At 38.2% G+C, this 19,825-nt stretch overlaps 1 protein-coding gene across 1 annotated transcript in view; it reads left to right on the top strand.

Annotated features, from left to right (window-relative positions):
* The first annotated feature begins 1,183 nt into the window (after window positions 1-1,183).
* The window catches only part of CFAP43 (cilia and flagella associated protein 43), a 44,484-nt gene continuing 25,842 nt past the window's right edge, over window positions 1,184-19,825 (top strand). The window contains exons 1-10 of the mRNA XM_017725882.1: window positions 1,184-1,198; window positions 1,803-2,139; window positions 2,944-3,040; window positions 5,767-5,934; window positions 6,876-7,026; window positions 14,042-14,192; window positions 16,171-16,233; window positions 17,180-17,259; window positions 17,961-18,092; window positions 18,851-18,967. Of these exons, the coding sequence (XP_017581371.1) occupies window positions 1,184-1,198; window positions 1,803-2,139; window positions 2,944-3,040; window positions 5,767-5,934; window positions 6,876-7,026; window positions 14,042-14,192; window positions 16,171-16,233; window positions 17,180-17,259; window positions 17,961-18,092; window positions 18,851-18,967 (1,311 nt within the window). The remainder of the gene's footprint in view (window positions 1,199-1,802; window positions 2,140-2,943; window positions 3,041-5,766; window positions 5,935-6,875; window positions 7,027-14,041; window positions 14,193-16,170; window positions 16,234-17,179; window positions 17,260-17,960; window positions 18,093-18,850; window positions 18,968-19,825) is intronic.

Raw genomic sequence — 19,825 nt, 5'->3', positions numbered from 1 at the left:
CCTGGGCGCGGGTGGGGTGCGCGGTGGCCTGCGCTGTGCTCACCCCGCGGCGGCTCTGTGAATAGGGCGGTCAGGCAGGGAGAGGAAAGGAGGCTGCGCTGTCGGGATCTGTCAGGATAGCGCGGGGGGAGAGGGAAAGGAGCGTTCGCACGGGCACAGATCACAGAATCACAAATCAGTCGGATTCAAGGGACCACATTGGGTCATCTGGTCCAACCTTCTTGCTCAGGCAGGGTCATCCCAGAGCGTGGTGCATGGGATTACATCCAGACGGTTCTGGAATAGCTGCAGTGATGGAGACTCCACAGCCTCTCTGGGAAACCTGTTCCAGTGCGTGGTCACTCGCACAATAAAGACCCTTTCTTTCCTTCCTTCCTTTCCTTCCTTTCCTTCCTTTCTTTCCTTTCTTTCCTTTCCTTTCTTTCTTTCCCCTTGTCCCCTTAGGATATATAAGAATGATAAATTGCACTGTCACTCCATTAATTTATCCCTGCATACATGTTTTCTAGATTTCATTTTACCTCCACAAACAGAAGTTAGAAATACTTCATTTCCACTAATTTAGAGCTAGTGTTGGAGAAAAGCACAGAGCTAGTCCTGTAAACAGGTTCAGAGAGGTCTCATGTGCCATGGCACCCCATGCAACCTGTTCTTGTATGAAGGAAGGCCCAGAAAAACATTATGAGCTGAAATGTCTCCTCTGTTGCCATGGCATTCAGTTCATTTCCACAAGCACACTGTCAGTGCTCCCACTCCTCTCTGGCTCCTACATTGACTCCTCTCTTATGTAGCAAAAGAAGCCAAGAGCAGAAACTCCTCAGAAAAGATAATGGGAAGTTATTGCTGGGCATAAATTTATCTCAACACCAGTAATTTTAAAATGTTCTTAAGTATGAGAGTGCTGAGGCTGTAATACCATCTCCTAAGAGTACAAAGGATCAGCAACGGAGCTGACTTTATGACTGACTTATGTTTGTGAAAGGAGCATAAATATGCTTCTGGTCATTGCAGAGAACAAAGGTCTCTCCCAGTCAAATTCTCTGATTTGGAAAAAAGAGCAGAGATGGGATGTTTCTGAATGATAATTCCAAGAGAAGATGCTAACAGCAGTGTTATACACAGAGCCTGTCTGTTTCCTGCTGTGCTACCAGCAGGCTAAACTGACATCCTCGCTTAGTGGTAAATGCAGATCCCTTTGGTAAGACAACCCTGATGTTTGTCCACACACTTTTTGAAAAGTAAAAACATCTGCAAGCAGTTATGAATTTCTTGACATGTTGTAAGTTCATAAGCAGAGTCCTCTTAAGTAATTTATTTCAGCCCTTGTGTAACACATCCTGTTTACATTCCAGAGTTTTACCATGTTAAAGTACTGGAGTCTTTAAAGCAGAACAGTCCTGGTTTGCTTCATATAAACAGAAGCTATGCCTTTATGTTTTTTATTTTCTGTGTATGAGATGAACTATGAAAGTGCAAAAAGGTTAAACAAACACAACTGGGTCCCAAGTATGGATTGTACCCATGCAATTCTTTCAAATAAAGTTATGCCATTTGCTGAGATATATGAGTACAAAACCAGAGCCTGTGAACTTGGCTGACTTTAGTGAAAACTGAAAGAAATAAAAGCATCTCTCCATGTTCTTATGCCAGTCTTTTGTGCTCCATCAGGGTAAGATCAACTGTATGTTTTTGGAAGCACTGAACTAGTGATTCATAATACCAAATCTCAGTTATTGTGGTTTTGCAACATGAGTATGAGGATGAATCTAACAAATCCCAAGCATCAGTCCAATGGAACTTAGGCTACAACATTCCCTTTTGCACAGTTTTTTGAGAAATGTGTGTTTTTGGTTAATGTTCTAACATTCAGTTGCTCTATTTTCAGTTGGGTTCAGGGATTCTCAGATAAGAACTTTGGCTTTATCAATGATCAAACTGTCTGCTATCCTTGTGGTAATTACATCCTCTTCCTGGACATCGAAACAAAGAAGACAAGAGCACTGCAGTGTCAGACTGGCCAGGTGGGAGCCTTTGCAGCAAATGCCAACAGTCAAGTGCTGGCCTTTTCTGACCGGAAGCTCAATCCCATCATATACATCTACACTTTTCCTGAACTGAGTAAACCGACAGAATTAAAAGGTAGTGATGTGGTGACCCTCATCATCATCATTTCATTAAAACAATGCTTTAATCATCCAGTTTCAGAGGTTGTTTTTTTTTTTATAAGACTTGAAAAACAGTGTGGCAGGGAGCATAAATCTCATTATGAGATTTATGGAAAGCAGTGGAAGGAATTTTCCACTGTACTACTTTTACTTAGGTTCGAGCTAGGGAGGAATATGACCATACATAATGAAGCTAATTTAAAAGGAAAAGAAAAGGAGTTAAATGGAATTAGTTTTAGGAAAATGTAGTCAGAATAAGCAACAAAATCATACTGCAGTAGACTCCCAAGCAGACTGCTGAAAGCCGGATGAGAAATTCGGGATGTGAGAGGGATGAAGGGTCTTGCAGTTAAACTTTGGAGTCCAGGATTTAGTGTATGTTTTTGCCTGCTTCATGTAATTTCTCTCTGTAGTTAAGTTGCTTACCCTATTCATGTTTCAGTTCCCTTGCCATTTAAATAAGGATCATGCTACTTGCTTTTTTCATGTATATGAATAAAATCATGACTGCAAAGGATTTCATGGGACTTGAGGAAAAATACTTTACAATTTCAAAGTATTATTGAAAAAAATTGAAAAAAATTCCAAGCAGTGATATATAGGGAACATTTTTATGATCAAATCAAAAGAATAATCTGCAGTAAAGCCAAGAAATCAAGGGCCTGGAGAATATTTAAGGAGTTAAACTGGATATAAAGGAAGTGAGAAGAGTATCTGTGGTACTATAAAATAAAGTCTGGGACAATCAAAGACCATGTTCTTTATTTTTATATTTCAGGTGATGCTCAGCTGGACTATACCTTACTTTCATTTAGTTTCACAGGCCCATATCTGGCCAGTTACTCTTCGATCCCAGAATTTGTTCTTTCAGTATGGTAAGAGTAAAAAAATAAAATTGTCTCATACCATTTGCATTTAATTCATATATTTGTCTGACTACTGTTTTAACACAAATTAAGTTAACAAATTTGGAAAACATACTGTTTGCCTTCATCTCTTTTTTTTTCCCCCCCTGATTGATCATTGTCTGCAAACTTTCTGTACCAAAATTGCTGTTTATTTTCTAGTATTAGTAGACACCAGTCAAATTGGCTGTTAGCGGTACCAAAGTTATCTTCTACCTTCTTCCAAATTTTGTTTTTTGGACTAATTCCAGAGCCTTCAGCATCAGTTAATTATCTGTTCACTGTTGGAAGCTGAGCCCATGCTGTTTGTGGAAGAAAGTTGCCTGCTGAAAAGAGGAAAAAGGTTCTAAAGCCGATTTGCACTGGTTTGTCCCCCTGGACTGTTCAGTGCTCCTCTTAATTACTTTTGCTTGATCTTAGTTCTGGCTTATAATTTTGCTCAGTGATTACACTAACTTGGATCACTGGGCTAGATCATAATTTTCTGTTCATTGATGTGAAATATATAATGCAGTGCAGATACAGAAAAGTAGAATATGTAATATTTTAATTGTACTGTAAAATACAGCCCTGCTCTTGCCTCCATTGCCAGCAAGTTCCCATTGACTGTGGAGTCTGAGCACTTCAAAATAAATGAGGAGGGAGAAAGGCAAGCAAGGACATATAAGGAATAGTTGGTATAGTCTCAATTTAATGATGATCTTTTCTTATACAAGTGAAGTTGCAGAAATTCCCGGAATTTCAGAATTTAGTAATGAGAGTAGATACTATTACAGATGCCTCTTCTTTATCCCTTCTGAAGAAGAATAAAGTTTGCTGTGAGCTCTGATCATACACAGTAGTTCAAGAAGGATGTCTGTGTATATCACACTGGAAACCAACAAAGCCTCACTGGCCTGACAGCTGACACACTTGTCACTTACAGCAGAAGTAACACACGTGGTCCAATGTGTTCATTGTGTGCTCTTAAACAAAAATGCTCCATCCTGAAAGACTTCTCTAGATTATTCTTAAAACCAGAAATACCTAGAAATGTTTAAATGCTTTATAGTAGTAGCAATTTCCAAGGCCAAACAATTTTAACCAGCTTGAATCAGCGTGTTACAACTGTCAGCAGCTAATTGTCATAAAAAACCATCCTAAGTCACAAAGAATTTAGTGACAAAATACAATTACATTAGAATATTAAGTTTAGAATTTATGATAATTTCAACAGAGGTGTGTGAGTTTACTGTGAAATCAGGACCTTCATTTTTGTGATTGGATTATATTGTGCATTCATTGACAGAAATCTCAGTGTTGAGCATTAGATGTCATGCCTATATGACCATTGCACAGCCCCACTACTTTAAGCAGCTAGTTTGGGATCAGAGGTATAAGAGATGTTTTGAAAGATGTCAGTCTCTAAATATAAAGAGCTTGTGGATAACTAAAAGCTGCCTTTCATCTGAGATATTTTATCCCTCATCTTTATTCTTTTCTGTTGAAAGGAGAAGCTTAATGTCAGATTCCTTTTCAGATACGTGTTTCACCATAGTTTCAGATCTTAGTAAATTATCTACCATAAAACCCAGTTGGTGTTATCTGGTAGGTATGAGACAAGAACATGCTGACAGATCTTTAGAAAACATGATACACTGATATCTTTAAAAGTGAGAATTGTAGTTTATAGCTTCCTGTAGTTTTAATGAGGGCTACTGCATATGTATGAATAATTCCCATTTTTTGCATATGTTATAAATGTTAACCATTGTTTGCTTTGTGATTATTTCTGTGAGTGAGTTTATTACAGCCAGATTAAGGGATTATACTGAATCCATTTACAGTAGTGTATGCATTTTAGATTTTTCCTCTCAGCAATAATGACAAATACCAAAGCTATAAATGATATTTAGATTAGCAATCAGATAGATTATCCAATAAATTAAGAAATGGTTTTAACCATTTTCTTCAAATATTGTTAATCAGTTCTTGGATAGCACCTAAAAATGCAAATGCCATCAAATGTTAGTCTGAATAGTGAAAAACATGCAAATTAAATGAGGAGAACATAAAATGGGTTATACTGGACAAAAGAAAAGTCAGTGGAAAGCAGATTCCCAGGCTTCTGTCAGCTATACATAACAGCCCCACACAGACTCTGCCCTGGTTTGTGCCCAAGTTAGTTAATGCAGCCATAGCTTGTATGTCTGCATTCACAACACAATTACTGTATTACCTAGGTAATTAATCCGTAGATAATCATAGGCTGACTGTGATTTGTTTCCTTATTATAACACCTTCCAGCTGCAAGCATTACAGTCATTATGTTACAGATTGGAAAAGCAAGGCTGGGGTGCTGAGGAGTTAATTGTTTGGGCCCCTTTGAGTAGTCATCGATGGAGCTAATGAAAAAAAAATCCATTTCTTGTGACCATTGGTCTTTTCACAGAAGGGAGTGCATGATAGTGTTTCTAAAATGTCAGTTATTCAATCATTTTCTAGTAGTAATAACTTTATGTGTGGCTAATTAACCACATCCTTTTCATTCTCAAGAGCATCTAACTTGTTTGACAGCAGAAATTTTTTGTCAGTGACAAGTATTTGTTTTCCAAACTGGATCTTGAACGTCAGTCATAATCACAACCAGATCTTTGGCTTCAATGTTTTTTTGCCTGTTTAATGAATCTGATTTTCTTTTACTCTCTTTAATGAAGGAATTGGCAAGAAAATATCCTCCTGTGCAGTGAGTCTCAGCCAGGGCTAACAGGGACCTCTCTGAGTTTTAACCCTATGAATTGGCAGCAGCTGTGTTTTGTTGCTGAGAGCTCCGTTACCATCTGGCACGTTGAGAGGTGTAAGGACGAGCATCACCTTACGCGACAGTGAGTGGAACACCCCTCAGGCTAAGGGCAAAATCTACAAGTATATTTTAATATCAAAGACTAACAACACATGTCTATTTGCAAAGGATTTAGTCCCACTTAGTTCACCTAGTAATTGCAGTCAGTAATTGCTAAATCACAACCACTATAAATCTGTCTAGTCAATCAAATGAATTAAATTTATGATTTCATTTCTCAGTACTCACATGACCAGATTATGCATTCCATGAAGCTAATACTAATCAGTTGCTTTGGCAGCCTCAATCAAAAGCTGTGTTAAGGTGCATTAAGGTCGTGCCTGGACTGCTTTTCTGTAAGTGACTACATTGAGCATTGCTTTTGTAGCTATGAAACCATCGAATTTGGATCAGTTTGTTCCTAGTAAGCATAGTTAAACAATATCTTGTTGTAATCACAAATTATACCAAAAGCAGTATGAGTTTTCTATGTGATTTCCAGCTTGTGTGGCTAATTAACAGGTCCAGAGAGGATGGCTCTGTCAATGCAGTTCACTGAGCACAGCAAAACTAGAATTTATTTATGCCAAAATGTTTTTTGAGGTTGGTATAAAAGTAGTATGTATCATTCAAGTTGGAGTCTTCAAAGTATAAAACATATGCTTTGAGGTGACAGCTACTCTACCATTCCCAACTGTATTTAATCTTGTTAACTACTAATATAATCAATATGTTGCCACTGACAGTTATACTAATGAAAGTATAAACAAGGCCTTAATTTGTGATCTGAAAAAAATACCAAAGGTTTTTGTGCGTTTTGGCGTTACAGAATGCACGTGTAAATACATAGGCATGCTCACTCTTCCTCCATTACTTCTGCAGAAATAAAGCCCATTTTGAAAACAGCTTCTGTGTTTTGTATCAGCATTTACTATTCACATTTCTTCTCCTCAGACTTTGCTTTTGTCTTTTGCTTTTTCACAGCCCTGTGGAACTCCCCGATGGTCATGGGACTGTGACTCCTCACGAGGATTTGTTTTTCCCACCTTCTCGTAATGATGATCCATACCATGGCCCTGATTTGCCAGTTTCAGCCATTGCTGGCCTGGAAGGAGATGAAGCAGAAACATTTGTGGTAGTTACTGAATTTTTTCTTTTTATTATTCCAATGCTTATTAAATAGGTACAACCCAGCAAATGGATCTGTTACCACAAGAATATTTTTGAAACCCATTTTGACAGGAGACTGAGAAGGCACAGAGCTGCTGCGTAGTGCAGTACAGTGGTGACATGTCTGACATAGATCCTAGCGCAGTCATATATCTGTGCAGTGGAGGTTTGAATCTGTATGCCAGAAGCAGCATTTGGTGTGTCAGCATTTAACTATGCCCAAGCTAAAATGACCTGCTGAAACCTTGAAAACTTATTCCCACACTAAACTGATAGTAATCCTCACGTATCCCTTTGGGATTGCTTTCTTTTTGACTTTGAAAATGCCTCAGGCTATGGAAGCATTGAAGGCTGTATTCCAGACAGCAACCCCTGCTTCTGAAATACATTCCCATACCACTCTCAGTGCTGGACCTTGCCATTTGTCTCACTTGTATTTGATTATTTACTTTTTATCCTCCCTTGAGATGCCTCTTTTTAGAGGCTTCAAAAGTGTTCTCATTTTGTTTGAAATTTACTTTTCACCTGACTACAAACTAGAAGTGTGAAAACATTTAACTTGCAAATCTGGGATTCTTTTCTAAGAAAAAGACCATCAATTTCTATTTGGTGGCTTGTGATATATATGAGATAACAAAACTAGCATGCAGAAGATGACACTGGCATTAAACTACATCTTCTCAGTGGACAAATGAGAGTTCTGTATGATCAGATAGTGTGCAAAGAAGAATCAAAAAATAGAAACAGGAAATGATGTTTTCCTGACCTCATCCTCTTTTCATTGCTTCATGCTTTCACAATGGTAGAGGTTTTTAACTGTGTAACTGGTTTCCCATGGTTTTCAGGACAGTGAAGAACTAGAAACAAATATCCTATATTGATTCTAAATACATGTGAACTGCTCATATTTGAAATCACTTAGAACGTGGAAAATGAAGATAATATATTCTCATCTGGGGCCTTGCCCTTTTCTTCTGCCTTACTGCCTCTTAGGTTATTGCAGATGACAAACTTTGCAAAACCCACTTCATTCTTTATTCTGTACAGTGAATTACAAGAAGTATTGGGGGAAAAAACAGCTCCTCTATTAGGTCTGTGAGGCTTAATAGAATTTGTCCCGGAGTGGATGCTATTCTGCTCAGTAGTAGTAGGTTCTTATGCTTGAACTCGCAGAACCATGTTGTGAACTTTTCCACATGGAAAAGTTTGTGCTATCAGCGATACTAGATATATACACTAAAGATCTCTATAGGGATTTTGCATTCCCATCTGCCTTCAGAAAAACCTAGATTTCTTTTTAGCACCCTCAATGTGATTGTATTGTCCTTATCCATAGAAATATTTCTGGAGTACAAGTAGGCTGTTCTAACAGTCTTCATTGAAGATTTCCTTTTCTTTCAAATTAGATGGTAAATATTTTGATAGTTATTTACTGTCTAGTTTTCTTAGATGGGTGTATTTTTTTTGTCAATATTGATAAGGTAATGAACAACAAGTTATTTAGAAATGAAAGGTTTTCTTCCAAAATACTAGCTCTTGTTCCTTTTGTTGTTGTGGTGGTGGTATGTTTCCCTTGTACTAAACTGTGGGTTCAGCACTGGGAGGCAATGAATCTGTTTCTGGCATGTTTTCACCTTACTCCAGACTATGGTAGCTAAGTAATTTTTTTTAGGACTTGAATTTATTTTGCCTTACAGCACTAGTTCTCTCCTCTATGCATGGCTGTGCACATAAACCTCTAACCAAGCAGAAAAACTGAGCACTGTTAGATCTTCTAAGCCCTGACACTGGAGGGAAGTCACATGCATAAGTCCTGTCAAGTTAAGCACCTCTTTGCAACACCCCAGCACTGAAAAGCAAGCCTATTGCCAGCCTGCTTGTTTGCTTCTTGGACGTGTGTCAGTGTTCCATACTCTAGAACCACGTACTGAGGCTGGATATGTACCCAAGTGTAACCACAGCGGGGCAGCAGAGGGAAAGGAATTCAAATATCCTACAGCTTCCCATCCTTTGTTTCTGGCATTAGATTTTTCTAGATCAGAGTTTTCTAAATGTGCTTTACCACAGAATCCCAGAATATGCTGAGTTGGAAGGGACCTACGAGGATCATCGAATCCAACACCTGGCCCTGCACAGGATCATCCGCAGGAGTCACACCCTGTCCCTGAGGGAATTGTCCGAATGCTGCTTGAACTCTGTCAGGCTTAGTGCTGTGACCACTTCCTGGGGAGCCTCTTCTAATGCCCAACCTAACCCCCCCCTGACACAGAGCATTCCCTTGGGTCCTGTGCCTGATCACCACAGAGTGATCAGTGCCTGCTCCTCCTCTTCCCCTCACAAGGAAGTTGTAACTGCAATGAGGTCTCCCCTCAGTCTCTTCATCAGACTGAATAGACCAAATCACCTCAGCTGCTCTTAATACAGCTTCCCCTCTAGACCTTTCACTATCTTCCTAGTCCTCCTTTGGACATTCTCTAGTAGTTTAATATCTTTCTTATACTGCAGTGACCAAAACTGCTCACGATATTCAAGGTAAGGCAGCACCGGTGCAGAGCAGAGTGGGACAATCGAGCCCACTTGAATTGACTTCATCTCTAGCACCAATTTCATTCTATTGTATTTTTATAAAACTTTTTGTGGCAAGGATCCATCATGGAATTTTTTTCCCCTGAAGAGGTGCTACTCAAAAGGAGAGAAGTTAAAAAAAATACTCAAAAGGAGAGAAGTTAAGAAAAAAAAAGCAGTATTATTACTATTATTATTATTATTATGCGCCGCCGTACCAATGCACACTTCAAGAAGCAACCTGGTTTGGCATTTACTTATTCCCACACTAAACTGATAGTAATCCTCACGTATCCCTTTGGGATTGCTTTCTTTTTGACTTTGAAAATGCCTCAGGCTATGGAAGCATTGAAGGCTGTATTCCAGACAGCAACCCCTGCTTCTGAAATACATTCCCATACCACTCTCAGTGCTGGACCTTGCCATTTGTCTCACTTGTATTTGATTATTTACTTTTTATCCTCCCTTGAGATGCCTCTTTTTAGAGGCTTCAAAAGTGTTCTCATTTTGTTTGAAATTTACTTTTCACCTGACTACAAACTAGAAGTGTGAAAACATTTAACTTGCAAATCTGGGATTCTTTTCTAAGAAAAAGACCATCAATTTCTATTTGGTGGCTTGTGATATATATGAGATAACAAAACTAGCATGCAGAAGATGACACTGGCATTAAACTACATCTTCTCAGTGGACAAATGAGAGTTCTGTATGATCAGATAGTGTGCAAAGAAGAATCAAAAAATAGAAACAGGAAATGATGTTTTCCTGACCTCATCCTCTTTTCATTGCTTCATGCTTTCACAATGGTAGAGGTTTTTAACTGTGTAACTGGTTTCCCATGGTTTTCAGGACAGTGAAGAACTAGAAACAAATATCCTATATTGATTCTAAATACATGTGAACTGCTCATATTTGAAATCACTTAGAACGTGGAAAATGAAGATAATATATTCTCATCTGGGGCCTTGCCCTTTTCTTCTGCCTTACTGCCTCTTAGGTTATTGCAGATGACAAACTTTGCAAAACCCACTTCATTCTTTATTCTGTACAGTGAATTACAAGAAGTATTGGGGAAAAAAACAGCTCCTCTATTAGGTCTGTGAGGCTTAATAGAATTTGTCCCGGAGTGGATGCTATTCTGCTCAGTAGTAGTAGGTTCTTATGCTTGAACTCGCAGAACCATGTTGTGAACTTTTCCACATGGAAAAGTTTGTGCTATCAGCGATACTAGATATATACACTAAAGATCTCTATAGGGATTTTGCATTCCCATCTGCCTTCAGAAAAACCTAGATTTCTTTTTAGCACCCTCAATGTGATTGTATTGTCCTTATCCATAGAAATATTTCTGGAGTACAAGTAGGCTGTTCTAACAGTCTTCATTGAAGATTTCCTTTTCTTTCAAATTAGATGGTAAATATTTTGATAGTTATTTACTGTCTAGTTTTCTTAGATGGGTGTATTTTTTTTGTCAATATTGATAAGGTAATGAACAACAAGTTATTTAGAAATGAAAGGTTTTCTTCCAAAATACTAGCTCTTGTTCCTTTTGTTGTTGTGGTGGTGGTATGTTTCCCTTGTACTAAACTGTGGGTTCAGCACTGGGAGGCAATGAATCTGTTTCTGGCATGTTTTCACCTTACTCCAGACTATGGTAGCTAAGTAATTTTTTTTAGGACTTGAATTTATTTTGCCTTACAGCACTAGTTCTCTCCTCTATGCATGGCTGTGCACATAAACCTCTAACCAAGCAGAAAAACTGAGCACTGTTAGATCTTCTAAGCCCTGACACTGGAGGGAAGTCACATGCATAAGTCCTGTCAAGTTAAGCACCTCTTTGCAACACCCCAGCACTGAAAAGCAAGCCTATTGCCAGCCTGCTTGTTTGCTTCTTGGACGTGTGTCAGTGTTCCATACTCTAGAACCACGTACTGAGGCTGGATATGTACCCAAGTGTAACCACAGCGGGGCAGCAGAGGGAAAGGAATTCAAATATCCTACAGCTTCCCATCCTTTGTTTCTGGCATTAGATTTTTCTAGATCAGAGTTTTCTAAATGTGCTTTACCACAGAATCCCAGAGTATGCTGAGTTGGAAGGGACCTACGAGGATCATCGAATCCAACACCTGGCCCTGCACAGGATCATCCGCAGGAGTCACACCCTGTCCCTGAGGGAATTGTCCGAATGCTGCTTGAACTCTGTCAGGCTTAGTGCTGTGACCACTTCCTGGGGAGCCTCTTCTAATGCCCAACCAGCCTCTGGTGAAGAATCTTTTTCTAATGTCCAACCTAAACCCCCCCTGACACAGAGCATTCCCTTGGGTCCTGTGCCTGATCACCACAGAGTGATCAGTGCCTGCTCCTCCTCTTCCCCTCACAAGGAAGTTGTAACTGCAATGAGGTCTCCCCTCAGTCTCTTCATCAGACTGAATAGACCAAATCACCTCAGCTGCTCTTAATACAGCTTCCCCTCTAGACCTTTCACTATCTTCCTAGTCCTCCTTTGGACATTCTCTAGTAGTTTAATATCTTTCTTATACTGCAGTGACCAAAACTGCTCACGATATTCAAGGTAAGGCAGCACCGGTGCAGAGCAGAGTGGGACAATCGAGCCCACTTGAATTGACTTCATCTCTAGCACCAATTTCATTCTATTGTATTTTTATAAAACTTTTTGTGGCAAGGATCCATCATGGAATTTTTTTCCCCTGAAGAGGTGCTACTCAAAAGGAGAGAAGTTAAAAAAAATACTCAAAAGGAGAGAAGTTAAGAAAAAAAAAGCAGTATTATTACTATTATTATTATTATTATGCGCCGCCGTACCAATGCACACTTCAAGAAGCAACCTGGTTTGGCATTTACATAATCTTATCCTAGGATTAGCATATTTTACCTAGTTTATGTGTAAAGACGGTCATGACAGCAGGTACAAAGGAATATTACAGAAGTTATGTTTACACAGGAAGCTTGCGTTTTGCAGAAATTCAGTTACGACCTTCCCAAAGATTTGTGATGCTCAAGCCTTATAAAATCAGTGAAAATGCCTGTATTAAATGTTTTTCTGGGTGATGTAAAGCCCTATTTGCTATAGATTTATTAATGTTAGTCCTATTTGATTTATAAGGTAAATATCAATATACTTTATTTCTGTAACATTTTTCCCCTGAGAAATTAAAAATGCTTTGGAAGCATAAATAGAATGTAAGTTACTTACCAGGAATCATACAGCAAGTGCTTGGTATATTTTGCTAATGAAATCTAGGTACTTATGAATCTCTGTCCTGTGTTTTCATCAAAAGTCCATCCATATTTCCTCTTTTTATAGAAACTTTAGTGAGACAGCAGGTGTTGTATAGAATTATAGAATCTTCTTTTTTATCATCCATCATATTGTTTAGTGATCCTCACCACTTCTGCACACATGCATGGTGCTTCGAATCCTCTCTTTTAAATGTTCTCCCAAGGTTTTCTTGTGTTTTGTCCCCCTCTTCCCCTCCCTGAATTCTCTTTAATCTGGTTCTTTCTATCATGGTATTTTTATGATCTCTGTTACTATTGTATCTGAACAGGCCACTCTGTCTTTAGTAATATTTGCTGGAGAAGTTCTGTTCTTCCTGTTTTATGGATAACAGATTTATGAGAGTTATTTTAGCGAAATTAAATTCAAGGCACATGGGAAGTCCAGGTCAGGGATATTTCTAGCACTTATTTGCAGTTGACACAAAGATTGACAGAGCTGTTTTACAGAGCAATTTGGATTATACAATAAGCTATTCAAACAAAATGTGTTTTAGTACTGCCAGGTATGCAAGAACCACATGTTCACATTTGGCTATAAAGTGGAAGAATATTCTGAAAAGCAGTTTGAAAGGCATTTGTCATGGCAAGGTCATAATAAGTAACCATTTAAATTGGGGCTTCCAGTGCCCCTCTGACATTTAAAGAAACCTCTAGGGGCTCAGTGTGTTGAATTTTATCATAATTTTATCATTAAAAGTTTGGGAGATGCCCTTGTTATGGTGGGTCAATTTCTTTGTGAGGATAGGGAAGATACTGGAGGGATTTCCAAGCTAGGGATAAAATTGTAACAGATTCAAATGCTGGAGAATAAATCCAGACAAATTCAAATTTAAAAATATATAGTTTTTAATTGAAAATATAATTCATCATTTAAACAAGCTTCTAGAGAGAGAGTGAGTTCACCCTTTCTCCAGACATATACTTTTTTGGAGAATGTTCTTTTTCCAGTTACTGGCTTCACTGAAGGGATGACTGAATAAAATAATGCTGATGTTAAACATGATGTCAGACTCTATGAAGTAATGATCTATTTTTTTCTTATTTTGAAATGTATGTAACAGCTTGTACAGATATTTGTCAATTGTTGATTGAACTTTTTTGTTTTCATGCTGAAGCCTAGAAATTGTATTAAGACTTCTGTGCATCCCACTGCCCACTGCTGGACTGCAACCTCAGAAATATACATGGGCTGTAAAGAAGGATATGTTTTGGCAATTGATGCTGAGAAGTACAGTGTTTCTGTTCTTCAACAAAAAGCTCCACCTGGTAAGAAATAGCTGAGTGTGTTTCATTCAAGTAGGGAGGAAAGGGGATAGGTGAAAGCTTTTTTTGCTTTCTTCTGTTCTCCTGCTGTGTACCTCACAGAAATTAGAAAGCTATATTGTAGAACCCTATTTTTTTAATTAGTACAGTAAACATATGAGAATGTCTTTTGAGCTTCTGTGGGGTGTTTTTAACACCCAATAGCTGACTTTCATTTTTCTTTGTGAAAAAAACCAAACAAACCAAAACCAAAACAACTGTAAATACATCAAAATTGATTAAATTAACATATATCAAAATTTATTAAATTAACTATATTTCCAGGATTCCAGATCTTATTAACCAGCCCTAATAGATTAACATTAAACTATTAATATACCAGCTATTATTAGTAGTACTAACAACAGTACTATTTTTACTATTAGTTAAGTACCAATAATTTCTTTTCTTTTGCATGAAATGTTGGATAGTCTTCATTTGCTATGTTAGGTAATGTTAGAAGTGATCTTTGAGGGCTCACGAGTCTTCAAACAACAAAACTGAAGCAGTGTGGCTTAATAGCATTCCTTAATGCCAGCTCTTACATAGACTATTTTATAATGAAAACAAGGCTGTAAACACTACCAGGCTTTACTGGAGAATGTGTGAGGCACAGAGAGTGAACAGAAGATGTCTTTGGCTTCAGACAAAGGAATCTGCTTTTAATTTATTCTGGAATGGGAGGACCTCTGATTGATTGCAACTCACCAAGTTGGTTTGTGTGCCCTATAAGTATTCCCACCTGTCTTTTTTCATGGGGACCTTTGGCAGGCTATGACTGACTAAAGTTTTACGTTAAGGGCAACCCATTTCACACCTTCTTCTTCTGGGAAACCTGAGCTGTCTCCTCTGCTACATGCCATTACCCTTCTGTGCCCATTCAGAGGGTTGCCAAAATGGAGGATGCTGAGACGCAACCATCAAAAATTGTTCCTTTGGCAATCTGTACCCCATCATCCTTTGATGGGATGGAAGGTGTCAGTCCTGCCATGGACAGGAAGTTCATGCTTTGGTCAGGTTTAGGAGGAGTACTGGAATATGTTTCTTCCTAGCATAGAGCTGTTTCTCTAGCAAACACTGAATTAGTGGTAAGAGATAATCTCCTGGTAATCTTATTTTCTTCTGTTCACATATAGTACATGATTTCTTAAGCTGCAGCAAGTATCCCTGACTTTTACTTTTGATAGTTAACACCAAAATGGAAGGCTGCTTTTAAAACAACCCAACAAACCAGCATTATTTCTCTTTTTGAAATGATCAGAGTGTTGAATTTAGCAAATAAAGAGTTGGAAATGAAAAGTTGAGGTGTGATCAGAACTGTTTTTGTCAGTTGAGTAGAAGGCAACAAGAATATTTGCCATTTGGGCTTTTTCTTGGCCTGTATGTTCATCTTTGAGTGCTGTTGTAAAACTGTATAACAAAATGGTCTGTATTTATATTATACTGAAGCTTCTGCTTAATTTAAAACAGGCTGCAATCTGTATCTATTTAGCAGAATGCTTAAGTGCATGGCCAGCTTTAAGCACATGCTGAATTCCTGATAATGTGTTGCAAACAGAATCGTAAGCAGCCACAACATGTCACTTAGGCATTGTTTTCAGACTGGCTGAAGTTTCCTTGTAAATGTATCTAAAAAAAGGAATCATTGTTAGAAATAAGAATACCATAACTTAGCACTAGAAGGAAGATAAGTCTGCATCTGTACCACTCTCCACGCCAAGTCCACGTTATCTCCTTTTTACAGCTGTAAACTGAGTAAGAGAACTGTGCTTGCTCAGTTGCATAGATGGCAGAAATGGTAGATATTGAGGAAGAATGCACATTTTTAATTTAGTGTACTGAACCTGGCCTTTTTGTTCAGTAGAGTAGAATACAACTGACTTGTATTGCAATATTGACATACAAACAAGGTCGACATCATAAATTGTTTTCTTTTGTGCAGAGTTCATGCAGAAAATAGCGGATGTGGTGTCCTATGTTCGTAGAGAAGCGCAGAAAAAGAAAGGTATTTCCATATTCAAATGAAGCTAATAGATTTCTAGGCAGCACTGCTGATGTCTGGGAGTAATAATATGTGAGTACAGCTGGAAGCCACTGGTTAGAAAAACTCGTCTCACATTGGCCTCTGTAAGACACATTGTTGGCAATATTATGTGTGTTTACATGACAAAAGATTAATAGCTTTTGTGCCCATAGACAGCCAAATTAAAAGCCTCAGGAGAAAGTGACAGTGGAAAAATTTCTGTTTGTTCTAATTTAAATTGGAGTAAGTGGTGCTAGAAGAGGTTTCCTACTGCTTAGTTTTAGCATTTCTTTAGAACTGCAGTCCCTTGTAATTTATCTGAGTTAGGATTTAGGGGTTTGTTTCAAACACTTTGTTTTGGGCTCCACAGTACAAAAACAATAGAATGGATGAAGTTCAGCACATTACCACAAAGATTATTGCAGTCTTAGAATATGACATACAAAGATGCTCTGAGAGAGCTATGTTTGTTCAGCCTGGAGAAAAGGAAATGAGGGATTTTACTATTGCTTTAGCTATTCAATGAAAGGCTACAGAGAAGATACAACCAGACAGGCAAAGGACACTGTTTGCATCAACAGAAATTCTGGGTGTATATTAGGAAACAAGTACTTTCACAGTGAAGGTAGTCAGACATTGGCACAAGTTGCCCAGAGAAGATACAGAATTTCCATTTTTGGGTATATTCAAACCTTAGCTGATATGACTCTGGACAACATAATCCGACTTGGAAGTTAGTTCTGAGTTTGAAGTCGGCTCTGTGCTGAGCAGGGGGTTGGATTAGAGGACTTCTAGGATCCCTTCCAATCTAAATGACTCTATGATGTTTTTACTCACAAATAAATAGTAAATCATCCCAGATTTGGAGTTGTGACACATTGTTGCAATAAATTAAATTTGATATTTTATGTTGATTTTGTGCTTTTAGGTGGCAAACCAAACAATCTGCAAAAACCAGTTTTACTTGCCATGGCATTTTGTAATGAGGGACTGTATGCAGCTGGAAGTGTAAGGCATCCTTTATGCTTTTAACTTACTGTGTGAAAATCAAAGAACATTCAAATGGAGTATATTTGCAGAGTTCACTGCAAAGACAGGAGTTAGGAAAAAGTGAAGGGCTGCAGGACTATAAAGGTCCTTTCTGGTGCTGTCTATATTCACTTTGTGAAGACTTGACACAGGGGAGCAGAGCAGGAAAATATTCTATTTTTGTAATCAAAGAAGCAATAAAAGAGGACAATCCTGGTTTTATTCAAGAATGTTGTAGAGGAACAGAAGAGAAGGATGGACAAAAAACAGGAAAGGAGAGAAAATGGCCAATGGAATTGCCAAATTGTTTTGTGCAAAATCTAACTCAATATCCAACCCAATCTGACAATGCCATTGTACATTCGTGCTTAAGAGGGGGACAAATTCTTACACTGTCTCAAAAAGAACATGAAATCTAAAGCATTAGCTGATGTGAGAGTCTGTTGTTATCAAACATGGACTGTCACTAAGAACTGTATTAAAGAACACCTTCATGTTCAATAGATTTATTATCTCGGTTTAGAGTCCTTTTGACTTAAACATACTAAAGAAAAATGAGACCATTGGTGATGGGTTGCAGTTAAACACTGCTACTCCAGGGATTTTCAGATCTTGCAGTTCAGTTTGCCCGATAGTGTAAGTGACATAGACCTCATGTGGATTTGTACTTTTCTGCACAGGAGGGCATTTTAATCTTTTATCACATCAAAGAGCTGCAGTATGAGATGAAAATCTGTGCAGATATCTCACAGCCCATTTCCAGCCTCATATTTTCTCCTGATTACACCAGTCTTCTGCTTGTCACTGACCAGGTACAGCATTTGAGATAACAGCACTACAGAATGGGATATTCCTGTGACTTTATATGAATATGCTGATACTATTAGTACAAAACATCTAATGTAATCACACAAGTCAACAAATTATATCAGAGGTGAACATAGTCCATTCTGTGTTTCTACTGAAAATTGGAAAGACTTTTAATGAAGTGCAAGAAAATTGTCTCCTACAGATGGTGGACTATAAAGTACCTAACGTTGAGATTTTCCAACAGAAATCCTTATGTGTGTGCAGTTGAGTACGTGCTCAGGGTCTCCCATGTGTCCAAGTCATGGATCTACTGGGCATGAACTCCAGGCTTGATGTGTGCTTGCACAGGGAGAAAAGTGTAGTTTGGGTGTGTCAGACCTACTGTGACTCTGCAGTAGAGTTGTTCTCTATACAGACATGAAGTTTTGTGTTGGTTTAGAATATTTATTAATTTCTGGAGTCACATGAGATTTGGTGTGTTGAAATTATTTTATTAAAGCAAGTTTGAGAAACAAAACTTCTTGAAAATGTGATTAGATGGATCACTCTAAAATGTACTAACCTCCTCTTCAGCTAGGGTAACAATATAATCCACTAAATTCAGATGAATCCTACTGGGCACTTTTTACCTCAGGTTAGAGTAAAATATAAAAGTTCAAAGAGTGAAGCTCAGAAAGATGGTGGGGTATTTTTAAGTGTTCAAAAGCTTTTAATGAAAAGTTTCATAGCCAGTGATGGATTATTTCTCTTTATTTGTCAGGGGACAGTCTATAGTTACAAACCTGCCCATAGTGGAGAAGCTGTCAAACTCTTGGACACATCCAGCAGTTGTTTTCTGGCAGCTGATTTTCTTACTCCAGGGAACAACTACTGTGTGGTAAGAAATTGTATTATTTCTAATATAGAACAGTGGCTCTTTTCAGGTAACCAATATATTGCTAAGGCATGAAATGAAAAGCCTTGCAGAAGTCAGGACTGTTCTGATATTTGTTACAGTTGTGTAACTTCTCATTAAGGAAGTAAATGGCATTCATTCTGCTATAGCCTATAAAGGGGTCAGAACTTGCCCTAGAATGCAGGTGGGGTCATTTATGTTGTATTGGTTCTGCTGCTGATTTGTGTGACTTAAATTGTTCAGGAAGATAGCTGAGCAAAAGATGGATTTAGTTCAGAGAACTGATGTTGTCCAACAATTGCTAATGATCTTTTCAGCCTTCTGGACAGGTTGGAACATCCTGAGAGATACTTCTGCTCTGGGTCCAGGGACAAAGAATGCCTTACTCATGGACCTGTCCGTTCGTAGAAATTCCTTGCTTTTCATTGTCTTTTACTCCTGAAAGACATGTATTTTAGCCAGAAATTCATTTCCAGGTCATGAATTCTCCAAGTAGCCAGCCTAGAAAATCTGGGGTCATAGTTGATTAAGTTGGCTGGATCTCTTTGTTCACCATTAGCATGGGAACGCTGAATTTTACCTGACTGTGTATGAGTAGTGTGAAGGTTGAGTGATCTCTAGCCTTACATTACTGAGGGATTACAAAATTTCCTGGATATAAGAAGAAATCAAGTATTGTTTTAATATCCATCATTTTTCTTGTGAGAAAATAAGACCTCTCCTCAAGGCTTTCCTGTGCAAAGAAATTTATAAGCAGGTTCTTCTATTGTAGTCAGAATGGTGGGAGTGCTAATATTGATCAAGCTTCCACATTTTGCCCTAAATTGTCTCATTCTACTT

Source organism: Corvus brachyrhynchos, unplaced genomic scaffold (assembly GCF_000691975.1).
Source record: "Corvus brachyrhynchos isolate BGI_N302 unplaced genomic scaffold, ASM69197v1 scaffold61, whole genome shotgun sequence".
In the NCBI taxonomy this organism is placed as follows: Eukaryota; Metazoa; Chordata; class Aves; order Passeriformes; family Corvidae; genus Corvus; species Corvus brachyrhynchos.
The sequence above is the reverse complement of the archived record's forward strand: the minus strand, read 5'-3'. Positions and strand labels throughout refer to the sequence as shown.